Raw genomic sequence first — 14162 nt, 5'->3', positions numbered from 1 at the left:
TAAACAGAGAGTTAGTTGCGAAATCGTCAAAGGGAACGGGGTTCAAGCTTATAGAATAAATTGGTGCGAAGGAAAACCCAACCTACGCTGACTGGAGATCCCAAGAACTAGGTTCAATGGGACAACCTAATCGCACTAATTTGGAGAATCACTATGGGGGTTATCCCTAGTCCATTCCTATTATAAAACAGTGAATGTTGAGGATAAGCTTACGGCTTTTAATGATTCTGATGAGAAGAAATATAGAATCACCTATGTGAGAGAGAAGTGGGGCCGCTTCGAAGGAATTGCAGGGTTCAATTCTAGACCCTCTCGCAGAATCAGGCGTGTGTTCATGGCCAAAAGGAACACGATCATGAGAACTGAATAGTATCAGGGAGAGTCTTGTGTGAAGTATATCTTAATTTACATAAGCGGCAGAACAGTTCAAGGACAACATGTCTACTGGTCAGCTAGTAAAGCAAATATATTTCATAAGGGAAGGTTCAAAAGGTAACACACAGGATTCAATTGTAAAACTTTGTCACCAAGATTTGTATCATTTTCATTCATGTGGGGGATTGTTGGAAATTTGAATAAAAATTATATCTCATGAATGTGGAAGTGCCTTTTGGCTCTCCACATTCTTGAGTTGGTTATGGCTCATTATTGTGGAGTGTCTTTTGACTTTCCACATTCTTGAGCTAGTTACGTTGAAGAGTTTTGGCTCTTCATATTCTTGAGTTAATGGGAAGATTAATTGAGTTAATTAATCTTGCATGACTCTTGGTGTGCATTTTGAAACTTATAAATAGTGGGGTTCATTTCCTCATTTCAAGTACATGAAAATCTTTTCTCTTTCAAGCATTCTCTTGCATTTCATATTGTTAGCTTTGAAAGGGGATCGATTTTAGGTGTTCAAATGCGCAACAGAAGTTCAAAAATTTATTTTCAAGAAGAAAATCGAACACCTCTACTAAGATGTTTAGCAAATACAAAACACAATATGTCATACATAGGGTGTTTAAAGGAAATTTTACCTATCGATCTTAAAGATTGATGTTATAGCTCCAACCAAGTTGTAAACAACTTGGCTCTTGAAAGGATGACAAATCTTCAAGCTTCCCTTTGAGCACACCTTGCTCAAATATTAAGCCCACCACTTGCAAGCTAGAACCCCTCTTATTTTGCACTAGAAAAATAAGAGGATTTTTCTTTGAGAAGTGTGTGTTTCCTCAACAATTTGAAGAACAAAATTTTTTGAGAGAAAAGTAGGAGAATTTCGGCCAAGCCTTGGAAGAGGAGAGAAGGATGATTTTTCTTGGTGTATGAAAAAGTTGTGTTAAAAGTTGCAAAGGCATGCATGCCTTTTACTCAAAAAGTTGCCCCAACTCTTCACCTTCCTTGCATTCTTTCTACTTGGGCTTGTAACAATTACAAGGTCCATGGACTTTTATTTAAATGTCTCAAACATATTTGAGCCCAATTAAACTTTACTTGATTTTACTCAAGCCCACTAGTTTAATAATTATTTCTAATTGGGCTCTACAAGGCCCAATGTTATTTAATTAATTCAACAATTGAATTAATTTATTTATTTGGACTCTACTAGGTCCACTAGTGTTTAATTAATTCAACACTTGAATTAATTTAATTTAGTCCATAATAGTGTTTATGAAAATCACAATTTTCAAATACATTATTTATTTGGCCAACTTTTAATTTTAGGAACACATTCATAAATTAAAAGTTACATTCTCTCATAGAAGTCATACTTCTATTTTTCCTTACGCTTATAAACTCATTTATATGCCGTTCAACACATTGAACTATTTGACTTCTCAACGGGATCTAGAAAGCTAGTACTTGTGTGGTCCTCAATGGTTCACTGATACAACTAGCCGTGGGTTCACATCTCCATGTGATTAAGACTAAACATGTCCTTATACGAGCATACCGCAATTGCTCCATTCTTAATTATCAACTCCTTGATAATAAGAACGTCAGAACTCAAGTCTGATAGTACCCAACCAATCATGTTAAACGCCTAGCAGCATCGTTTACATGATTCCCTAGATATCAAATGATAGTGCCTGCAAGAACCATTCTATTATGGTTAGAGTATAGTACGGTCCCTTCAACTCATATATCCCGACCGATTCGACAACCATTGGTATATCGAGAGTTGTCAATGAATCGATACTATGTGTCATGTTGTAGTTGCATCGATAGTGTAATCTAAGAAACCCCTTTCATAATTACCACCATACTCTGAACAGAGATTTCATACTACATACACATAGGATATCCATACCCGAAGGCAAGTGGTGAATCCCCGACTACAATGCATCGAATCCTATATGTTTCGCCAAAATACCCAACCTTGCCACTTGATGACTCCATGAGAGTCGGTAAACAAGTCAAAGTGTAATGCTAGCACATAGAGTCTCAATGTTGTCCCGGGTCATAAGGACTAATGGTGTACAACCATAAACTAGGACGTTTCCACTCGATAAGTGAGAACCACTTGGAAAGTCCTTTATGGAGTGTTGTTCAGTGCACTCTACCAGGAGCACCTATCTGCATGCTCGGACATCACAATGTCCCCTACCAATGAAACATGGTACTCACATAGCATATACTAGTCTCAAACTAGAGCGGCATATATCCTTCTTAGCGGCTGCTGAATCGATTAGGAACTGTTTAGAATATACAGCATTCCAAATATGAGTTTCAGGATACTCATCATATGAGCATCTCATATTCTTTCTACTATTTGTATATTCAAGGACTTTATCTATGCAACTAGCATGAGTATACAGATAAAGAAATCCCAAAACAATATTTTCAAATATTATTAAAATAAAGATTGTTTATACATAGAGTTTCAATATGAACCCTCGGCCAACACTTGGCTCGACGGGTACCTACTCTAACAATCTCCCACTTGCACTAGAGCCAACTACCCATATGCTTCAAACCCATCGATTCGCGATGCTTCGCAAATAATGGTCCAGGTAAAGGCTTAGTTAGCGGATCAGCAATATTATCTGTGGAGCCGACTTTGTCGATCGACACTTCTCCTCTTTGCACAATCTTTCGGAGGATGTGGTACTTTCTCAATACGTGTTTGGATTTCTGATGAGACCTTGGCTCCTTTGCTTGAGCTATGTCTCCCGTGTTGTCACAAAACACCGGGACAGGAGCAACTCCATTAAGAATGACGCCCAACTCTTGGACGAAAATTCTTATCCAAACAGCCTCCTTTGCTGCATCATATGCAGCAATGTATTCGACCTCTGTGGTGGAATCCGTAGTACTGTCTTGCTTGGAACTCTTCCAAGAGACAGCAACACCATTGAGCATGAATACGAACCCAGAGGTTGACTTCGAGTCATCGATATCGCTTTGGAAGCTAGAGTCGATATAGCCTTCCAATTTAAGTTTTCCAGCCCCATAGACCAAGAAAAACTTATTGGTCCTTCTCAAATACTTGAGGATGTCTTTCACAGCTTTCCAGTGTGGAAGACCATGGTTCGATTGATATCTACTCACTACACTTAGTGCAAAAGCCACGTCAGGACGTGTAGATGTCATCTCATACATGATGCTACCAATCGCAGATGCATAAGGAATGCTTGTCATCGCCGCTATCTCTGCATTAGTCTTGGGAGACATAGACTTGGATAGGGACACGCCATGACACATTGGTAGATGTCCTCTCTTGGACTCATCCATCGAGAACCGCTTCACGATGGTATCAATGTATGTGGACTGGGTGAGACCAAGCAATCTTTTTTATCTATCTCTATAGATCTGTATTCCCAATACAAAAGATGCTTCACCCAAGTCCTGCATCGAGAACTTACTTGCTAACCATATTTTAGTTGATTGCAACATTCCTACATCATTCCCAATGAGTAGAATGTCATCAACATAAAGCACCAGGAATGTCACAGCAGTCCCACTGACCTTCTTATACACACAGGGTTTCTCAGGATTCTTAGTAAAACCAAACTCTTTGATTGTACTATCGAATCTGAGGTTCCAACTCCTAGATGCCTGCTTTAGACCATAAATAGATCTTTGAAGTTTGCATACCATATACTCACTTCCGATAGATTTAAACCCTTCAGGTTGAGACATGTAAATCTCTTCCTTAATATCTCCATTAAGAAAGGCTGTCTTGACATCCATCTGCCATATCTCATAGTCATACCATGCAGCTATGACTAGCAATATCCTTATCGACTTGAACATTGCAACTGGAGAAAAGGTTTCTTCAAAGTCAACTCCTTGTCTTTGAGTATATCTTTTTGCCACCAATCGCGCTTTGAAGGTCAATACCTTCTCATCCGCCCCAAGTTTCCTCTTGTAAATCCATTTACACCCTATGAGAACAATTCCCTCAGGTGGATCCACGAGATTCCACACTTGGTTCGAATGCATGGAATTCATCTCAGATTCCATAGCCTCAAGCCACTTGGATGAATCGGCATCAGATAATTCCTTGAAGGTCCTTGGATCACATCCATGGATAGGCTAATCATGGCCCTCTTCAAGAAACAGACCATACCTCATAGGTGGTCTCGAGACTCTCTCGGATCTTTTAGAAGCTTGTATCTCCTCTCTTGGCTCTTCGGGTGTGGGTTCTACAATTGTGGGTGTCTCTCGAACCTCTTTGAGTTCTATCATCTCCCCCTTTCTATCCAATAGAAATTCCTTTTCCAAAAAGGTTGCATTCCTAGACACAAACACCTTTGTTTCTTGGGGATGATAGAAATAATATCCAACATAATTCTTTGGATATCCCACAAAGTAACATAAAATAGATCTACTATCCAATTTATCTCCCACTACCTGCTTCACATAAGCAGGGCACCCCCATATTCTAAGATAAGAATATTTGAGAGGTTTACCCATCCATATCTCATTTGGAGTCTTATCAACTGCCTTTGAATGGACATTGTTCAACAACAGTGCCGCAGTCTCAAGCGCATATCCCCAAAAGGATGGCGGCAACTCCGTGAACCCCATCATAGACCGAACCATGTCCATCAAAGTCCGGTTACGACGCTCCGAAACACCATTCAACTGCGGTGTAGCGGGCGGAGTCCACTGCGAGAGAATCCCATTCTCTCTTAGATACTCTTGGAACTCGGCACTCAAGTACTCACCACCTCGATCCGATCGAAGTAACTTGATGCTTCGTCCCAACTGCTTCTCTACTTCACTTCTGAATTCTTTGAACTTTTCAAATGCTTCAGACTTGTATTTCATCAAATACACATACCCATACCTCGAAAAGTCATCGGTAAAGGTGATGAAGTAGGAATGTCCATGCTTAGTGGTGATGCTAAGCGGACCGCACACATCGGTATGGATCAAATCCAATAACCCTTTGTCTCGCTCCACATGGCCCTTAAAGGGAATTTTGGTCATCTTTCCTTTCAGACATGATTCACAAGTCGTGTGAGCATTAATATCAGACATATCAAACATGCCCACTCCCACTAACTTGTTCATCCTTCTTAGAGAAATATGTCCTGATCGAGCATGCCATAATTGTGCCGAATTTAGAGTATCTTGTTTTCTCTTGCTTGTTGTTGTTATTGCTTGGACATTATTTAGTGGAATATCTTTCAATTTTAAGGTGTAGAGATCGTTTTCAAGTTCTCCAGTACCAATTAAACATTCATTCTTGTAAATGTTGCAAACACCTTTGCAAAATAAACAAGAATATTCATCTTTATCTAGCATAGAAATGGAAATAATGTTTTTCACCAAATCTGGTACAAAAAAAACATCTCTCAAAATAAACTTAAAATCATTGTTCAAAAGCAAACAAACATCTCCTATGGCCTTGGCAGCAATTCTTGCTCCATTGCCCATCTCAAGAAGGTCTCACCTTCCCTAAGCCTCCTACTTCTTCCCATCACTTGCAAATCATTATAGAGATGTGAGCCACAGCCGGTATCCAATACCCAAGAAGTAGAGTTAATTGAAATGTTTACTTCAATATAGAACATACCATTTCTAGAACTCTTCTGGGCAAGATATTCCCTGCAGTTACGCCTCCAATGTCCGGGCTTCTTGCAGTGATGACAGATGTCAACAGTCTTGTCAGCCTTCACTGGTGTGGCTACCACAGCGAGACTCGGAGTCTACCTCTTCAAGGGCACGTTCTTCTTGGGACGTAGGAAAGAACGCTTCTTTCCCTTCCCAGGTGGACCAGTCTTCGTACCAGATGAAGAGCCCACATAAAGAACCGACTTCTCTTTCTTGATGGTGGACTCAAAGGTCACAAGCATGTTCACCAACTCCTCAAGGGTCGGCTCCATCTTATTCATATTGTAATTCACCACAAAAAGATCAAATGAGCTAGGCAGCGATAAGAGCAACACGTCGGTGGTCATCTCCGAAGGCAACATCAAATCCATGCCAACGAGCTTGTCCACGAGCCCAAGCATCTTTAGGCCATGCTCATGGACCGAGGCCCTATCTCGCATGCGCAAACTGATCAGCTCCTTGACGGTAGCATGCCTGAGAGGACGTGTTTGCTCTCCAAAGAGCTCCTTGAGATGCAAATGAATGTCAGCAGCATTCTTTGCATCCTCAAAACGTCTCTGCAGCTCATCGTTCATAGAAGCCTGCATATAACACTTGGCCTTCAAGTCATGGTCACACCAATCTTTGTAGGTCTGCAATTCCTCAGGAGTGCAGCCAGTCATAGCCTCAACAGGGGGGCGACTCAGTCAGTGTATATGCAATCCTTTCCGAGTTTAAGACGATTTTCAAGTTTCTTAGCCAAGTGAGGTAATTAGGTCCGGTTAATACGTGCTTTTCGAGTATTGCAGATAGCGGATTGCGAATCGAAGACATTGTCAAAAATTTGTACTGAAAAGTAAAATAGATAAATGTTAATGACTATTTTAAAATATTTAGTAAGATATAAAGTATGGACTTTTACTTTATAAATTTTTGTTCCCACTGTTTTGACATTTTCACTACCCTCTAGTGAAAACGGGAAACTCCTTTCCTCAGTAGGTACGTAAGGTCCAATTAGCGAATTATAATCCCGAATAATATCAGCCAATCATAATTNACGGGTAGCGTTCATCATGCACCCATTGTCGATGGAAGACAAGGAAATTATAAACAAATTTATAATTCTCCTTTTCGGGCTTGATATTAATTTTGAATCTTATTCAAAATGAGGGTTTTTAATTTTGAAAGGTCTCATCATTAATTTTATTTTAAAAGCTCGCCATGTTTGATCGTATGTTTGCCGGATTCATGCAACTTTGTTATTATCATAATAATAACGCACATACTCATTATTTATAACATATCATGCATATATTATAAACAAAAAACAAGGATGATTAATCGCCCCAATACTAATGGCCCGTGTGAGCTAAACACGGGCCTAGGTCCAATCCTAGGGAAATGCATGAGATGCAAATGCAACTATTACATTAGCTTCCAATATTTACATGTCTTCGATCTTCATAATCATCAAGGCCACCATCTTCCAATCTCGATCTTCCACTATACTAATATTTACAAATAAATATCCATGGCAAATAGGGATACATCTCATAAGGGTGGGAACGGGCCATAAAGCAAGCCCACTTTAAATTTGATAATTATTACAATCATTCAATACAAAATATCCTAGCATACACCTAGCAAATTGGGCTTAGGCTTTTGATCATCCTTCATGCATAATATCACATATCATACACCATCAATTAATTATCACAATAATTAATTGATCCAATATTATATATCTTGATCCAATCACTAACTGCCACGATTATAAACTAAATTAACAAAGTATACAAACACCTTTGTCTACTTTCTAATTAATTTATTTATAACCGAATTTCTTGTAAATCACAATTTACTATAAATAATTAAAGTCCAACTTCAATTATTTATTTCATTAGAAAATATTTGCAACTTTTGTAATTATAAACTTAAGGGCCAAAAAACACATTTTTCACCAAAAACATTTTGGCTCATTTAAAATTCACAAATATGTTAGCCATCTAATGGCCCAACAACATCAAGGCCCATGATACTTTGATAATCCAAAACACTTTTGGAAACCCTAGTCGTCATCGCCGTCGTCAGATTCCGGCCAACAAATTTTTTTTTTTTTAAGGGGGCGCTGCCCGAAATGGGCAGCCCCTCGGGCAGCCCGAGCTGCCCGAAATGGAAAGCAACATGCTGCCCGAAATTTCCCCAAAAACCGGCCTCGATTTTGTTGAAAAAATCCATCTCATACGGTTAGAAATTGAACTCAATATAATATTATGTAAATGCTACACAAAATAGTATCCTTAGCTCTGATACCACTTGAAAGGTGATCGATTTTAGGTGTTCAAATGCGCAACGGAAGTTCAAAAATTTATTTTCAAGAAGAAAATCGAACACCTCTACTAAGATGTTTAGCAAATACAAAACACAATATGTCATACATAGGGTGTTTAAAGGAAATTTTACCTATCAATCTTAAAGATTGATGTTATGGCTCCAACCAAGTTGTAAACAACTTGGCTCTTGAAAGGATGACAAATCTTCAAGCTTGCCTTTGAGCACACCTTGCTCAAATATTAAGCCCACCACTTGCAAGCTAGAACCCCTCTTATTTTGCACTAGAAAAATAAGAGGATTTTTCTTTGAGAAGTGTGTGTTTCATCAACAATTTGAAGAACAAAATTTTTGAGAGAAAAGTAGGAGAATTTTGGCCAAGCCTTGGAGGAGGAGAGAAGGATGATTTTTCTTGGTGTATGAAAAAGTTGTGTTAAAAGTTGCAAAGGCATGCAGTCCTTTTACTCAAAAAGTTGTCCCAACTCTTCACCTCCCTTGCATGCTTTCTACTTGGGCTTGTAACAATTACAAGACCCATGGACTTTTATTTAAATGTCTTAAACATATTTGAGCCCAATTAAACTTTACTTGATTTTACTCAAGCCCACTAGTTTAATAATTATTTCTAATTGGGCTCTACAAGGCCCAATGTTATTTAATTAATTTAACACTTGAATTAATTTAATTATTTTGACTCTACTAGGTCCACTAGTATTTAATTAATTCAACACTTGTATTAATTAAACACTAGTGGACCTAGTAGAGTCCAAATAATTAAATTAATTCAAGTGTTAATTTAATTAAATAACATTTTAATTGTAGAACCCGTAATTAGACTGCGTATAAGCCATGCATAATTCTATTTTTTTTTATTAAATTGACTTCATTGCATGAGTATTTAAATGCATTCTTTGAAGCTAAGTATTTTATTCAGTAGTTTAAATTTTATTCTTTTCAGTTCATTAAGTGAGGCCGGACCGGAGTTGGAGTAAAGAGATAAAAATTTAATGCTAAGAAAACATTTCCTAAAATTTATTTAAGATAATTAATAAGTAAATTTATTGTAAAAGAAGGTTTAAGGAATTATTTAAATAAGTGGAGATAAGTAGTAAATAGAGTTCAATAATTAATTCCTTAATTCTTTTAAATATTTAATGAGTAGATAAAACACTAAAGAGTTAAAATACAATATTCAATAAATATTTTCCCTCCTCTTTTATTATAATTTTCGGCCCCTATAATTTAATTTAAAAGTTTAGTTGACAACCCATTTAATTAAAAGTTTTCCTATCCATTTTTATTGGGAGATAATTATATCACAACAAATCTTCTATGATAATTAATGGAGCAAGATCCCACCCCACCTAGCTAGATAAAAAACGGCCATGTTGTTTTTTTTTAAAGATTTAATTGTGATTTTTATTTCAACTCATTCTTTATTTATCCCCTTAAATATTCTAGATAGATTTATCCTCCCCAACTTTTAAATCACTACCAAGATTTAATTAAACCAATTCTCCCTTTGCACCTAGACCTTAAAATCGTCCATATGCACCTCTAATATCCCCAAGAAAAATCTTTGATATCATTCTTTGATTTTTGGGAGCACCATTTAATTAATTAACAAGCATTATCCTAACCTAGTCTAGCTAGAGAAATCGGCCACACCCATTAAATTATCCATCCAAAATTTTTGATAGCAAACAACATTTCAAATTTGAAAAGAAAGGTAGACTTGGTATCCCTTTATTAGTGGATCTCCCACTCACTCCCCTAACCACTTAATCCCCTCCTCCATCACCGAAAACAGCAGCCATTTCAGATTAAAAATCGTGACCCTCATAGCCTAGAACAAGAGAGAAAAATCGAGCAAGTAGCAAGATAAGAAAGCGTTCCACTCGTCCGCGCCGTATCGTTCTTCTTTTCGTTTTTCTTTCAAACGAAAAATCCAAGGCATGTATTTATTTCTTTCAAACCTCAATCAAGTCCTATTATCATTTATTTAACATCACATGATCATCATTTATTGCAAAAACCGAAACACACCATGAAATTTCAAAAACAAAAGTGCATGCAGATTTCGGTCCTTCCTTGTGCAGTTCACGGTTTTGCTTGTTTTTGTGCATTCAGGTGGTTGGCTCGACTCCAGGCTCACCAGGCTACATCTAGACACGTAATAGGATGCATTAGGACCATGTTGGTCCATTCAAACCAGCCCCATGCATGATGAAACCCGAAATGACAGCAGCTTTCCTCCACTGCCATTGTGTGCTTCGAAATTTCAGTTTCTGCTGTCATAGGAAAAGATCTGATCTTGGCTGCCCTAAGGGCCTATAGCCATGGTTAGATCACTTCCCTAGCATGTCTAAGACGTGACTAAGTCGCCCTTTTGGTGGCTTGGTCCATGGTGCATCGGTTTTTAAACACAAAGCAAGAACAGCCCCTTCGCCCCTTTTTAATTCTGCATGTGTCCCTCGGTTTTTGATGGTATGGGATGGATCTTGGTTGGCCTATGGCCCTTAGCCACGGTTCATACCATACCCCAAGATGTCTAGGTCGTGCCATGGTCAATGAAATGGCCACTGGAACGACACGAGACAACGAACAAAGCAAAACACCCCTCACGCGCGCAAGGGTGCTATCGGGTGGAACTTTTCTGATGTTGCTGGAATAATTCGAATGGTGGCTGGCCTAGGGCCCTTAGCCATGGTTCAAATCATTCCTTGGGATGTTGTGGAGAGGCTCTGGTCGGTGGTTCAAGCCCCAATGGCCAAAAGTCTCGCAAACGACGCGATGCAAGCGAAGTTGCTGCTGCTGGAATTTGACAGCAACTTGCTGTGTCGGTTCGGAGGCTCGTTTGAGTTCTTGGTTGGCTTTTAGCCTATGGCCTTGGACTGGACAGTGCCTCATCGAGTTAGGAAGGCCACGTTTTTGGCCGTTCGTGATTCGGATCATTTTTGAGGTCGTACGAGAATTTACGGTGCGATGTGCCAAATTGACTCTCGAAAGAGCGTTTCATGTTTTGGCCTCCATTCACCTAGATTTCGGCCCTCACCATTTTAGGAGCATAAATTCATAATTTTAAGTGTATTTTAATCATGACTATACGTTGGTTCAGTGTTGGTTCGGGTTGGCTCGGAGTCATGATTAAATACGAAGTCGTCGAGCGTCATTGTCGCATTTTTTTTAACTTAAATTGCATAGTTGGTCAAGTAGAAGCTATTGCATATTTTTCATGGCATATTTAGGTTGCAGCGAGCCTGGGAACGATCCAATCCAGTTGGTAAAATAATACAGGATATTTCATTATGCAATTTAATTATATTACGTGCATGAAAATAGAAAATACTTATTTTGAGATTTATGCGATATTGCTTGTGGTCAATTCACTATTTTGGGAGCACTATTTACTCGGTCGCCAGTGACCGATCAGTTCAGTTTGGTACCACCCGGTCGCCAGTGACCGGTCAGTTCAGTTCAGTTTGATACTCCCCCGGTAGCCAGTTACCGATCAGTTCAGTTCAGTGCAGGGGCCACATGCGTAGACCATAATCTCAACAGAAAATTATTACCAGTTATTTCAGTACAGGGCTCCAAGGAGCAACATTTTTACTACGATTTTAATTCAGTCATGCACGTATTATAATTGCTCAGTACAGGTTATTTTCAGTATGCCCCATGACATGATATTTTATCCCATGCAAAATTTTACTAGTATTTACTCGTTACCTACGATATATGCATGCTGAGTCTTTAGGCTCACTAGACTTGATTGTTGTAGGTACTGATGAGGTCAGGGCCGAGGGCGGGGACCAGTGAGCCAGCTTGGGTCAGCAGTAGTGGCACCCGAGGACCTCAGTTCAGCATTTATTATTTTATTTCTCAAACAATTTTTATCAGTTGTGGGATATTCTTAAATTGTTATTTCGCATACAAATATTTTCTTCCGCTGCCATTTTGAATATAAAACTTTGTTTATCGGTTTATTTATGAATGAGGCATTTTGATTATTTAAAAAGAAAATTTTTAATTTTTCCGCAAATTTTCAAGCAAGGATTCATAGGCCTTCACAGTTGGTATCAGAGCCTATGATCTTGTAAAGGGTTGCACTACTACTGACCACGAGAAGCTCACGAAGCCACGTCTTCGGTCTGTAAGTTTTACATTTCAGCATTTTATTTAAAGCATGAATTACTTTGCCAGCATGTTTCCATGAAATGTTTTACGATCAAATCTTTTCAGTATTTCAGTATTTATTTAGAATAAATTATGGAATTATGCATGTTAGTTACGTATGGGTTATGTATGGAACAGTATGCCTCCTAGACGCCAGGTTGGACGCCCGAGAGGTAATGATGAGCGCCGTCATGAAGACGGTGAGGATCAAGGACAGGGGGGATTCGGACCTCCACCTCCTCCACCTCCACCTGACATGAATGCCCAGATGCTAGCTGGGATGACTAGGTTCTTTGCACAGTTTGCAGGGAACAATGCTGCAGCCGCAGCCAGGCCGACAGGGCCCGAGGCTGTCTATGAGAGGTTTATGAAGATGCGTCCGAAGGAGTTTTCTGGGACGTCTGACCCCATGATTGCCGAGGGATGGATCAAATCCCTCGAGGTTATCTTCGAGTTCATGGAGCTTGGAGATGCAGATAGAGTCCGATGTGCCACCTACTTATTCAGTGGAGATGCCCGCTTATGGTGGGAAGGAGCAGCAGTAGCCCTGAACTTGGCTACACTGACTTGGACACGCTTCACGGAGGTTTTCTACTCCAAATATTTTGCTGAGGAAGTGCGCACCAGGTTGACTACCGAGTTCATGAGCTTGAGACAGGGTGATATGACGGTTACGGAGTTCATCCGTAAGTTCGAGAGGGGCTGTCACTTTGTGCCCCTGATAGCAAATGATGCCAGAGCTAAGATGATGCACTTCCTGGTGGGTCTACGGCCGATCTTGCGCCGTGATGTTAGGGTGTCTGACCCTACTACTTACGAGGTCGCGGTCTCCAAAGCCCTAGCCGCAGAGCAGGATCTGCGGGATATCGAGAGGGATCGCCAAGGCAAGCGCCCAGCCCAGGTACCACACCGCCCTCCTCCTCATCAGCATCAACAGCAAAACAAGAGGCCTTTTCATGGGCAGCCCAGAAACAGAGGCCAGCAACAGCAGCAGCAGCAGCGGGGACGCCCAGCCCCGAGGACCTTTGAGCACCCAGTCTGTCCCAGGTGCTCACGCCGCCATCCTGGAGAATGTATGTCTGGTTCTGGAAAGTGTTTTAAGTGTGGCAGTCCTGACCACATGTTGCTGCAGTGCCCTCAGAGGAATCTGCCTACCCAAGGCAGAGTTTTTGCTCTCCATGCCGCAGAAACAAACCCGGTGACTATGTTGTTGACAGGTACCTTTAAGCTTTAAGTTATTATTTGAATTTCCGTGTTTTGGGAACCAGAATTAAGATCTTGAACTTAGAAACTGATATAGGATTGCATGCTCTACTCAATATTATTTTGGGAATTTAAGCTAGAAGAACTTTGATCTTTGCATGTCTATAAGTTTAATTTTTGTAGCTATTGGATTCCACTTAGAGTTCCGATCTTTCAGGAAGAATTTTTATATCTGGTTCCGCTACCCAGGCCTTGATAGATTCAGGGGCCACTCACTCGTTTATTTCGGAGGTCTTTGCGAACTTTCTTAAGATCAAGACCATTGGGCTAGACACAGCCTTTTCAGTAGTGTTGCCGTCAGGCGAGGAGATGGCAGCTACTAATGTGATCAGAGATATAGACCTTGAGCTGCATGGAAATCTTCT

At 39.8% G+C, this 14162-nt stretch overlaps 1 protein-coding gene across 1 annotated transcript in view; it reads left to right on the top strand.

Annotated features, from left to right (window-relative positions):
* LOC140958715 (uncharacterized) overlaps nt 1-13768 on the top strand; it is a 67347-nt gene extending 53579 nt beyond the window's left edge. The window contains exon 4 of the mRNA XM_073416277.1: nt 12140-13768. Coding sequence (XP_073272378.1) covers nt 12653-13768 — 1116 coding nt within the window. The 5' untranslated portion in view covers nt 12140-12652. The remainder of the gene's footprint in view (nt 1-12139) is intronic.
* The last annotated feature ends 394 nt before the right edge of the window (nt 13769-14162 follow it).

The sequence above is a fragment of the Primulina huaijiensis genome, chromosome 15 (genome assembly GCF_012295235.1).
Source record: "Primulina huaijiensis isolate GDHJ02 chromosome 15, ASM1229523v2, whole genome shotgun sequence".
Lineage (NCBI taxonomy): Eukaryota > Viridiplantae > Streptophyta > Magnoliopsida > Lamiales > Gesneriaceae > Primulina > Primulina huaijiensis.
The sequence above is the reverse complement of the archived record's forward strand: the minus strand, read 5'-3'. Positions and strand labels throughout refer to the sequence as shown.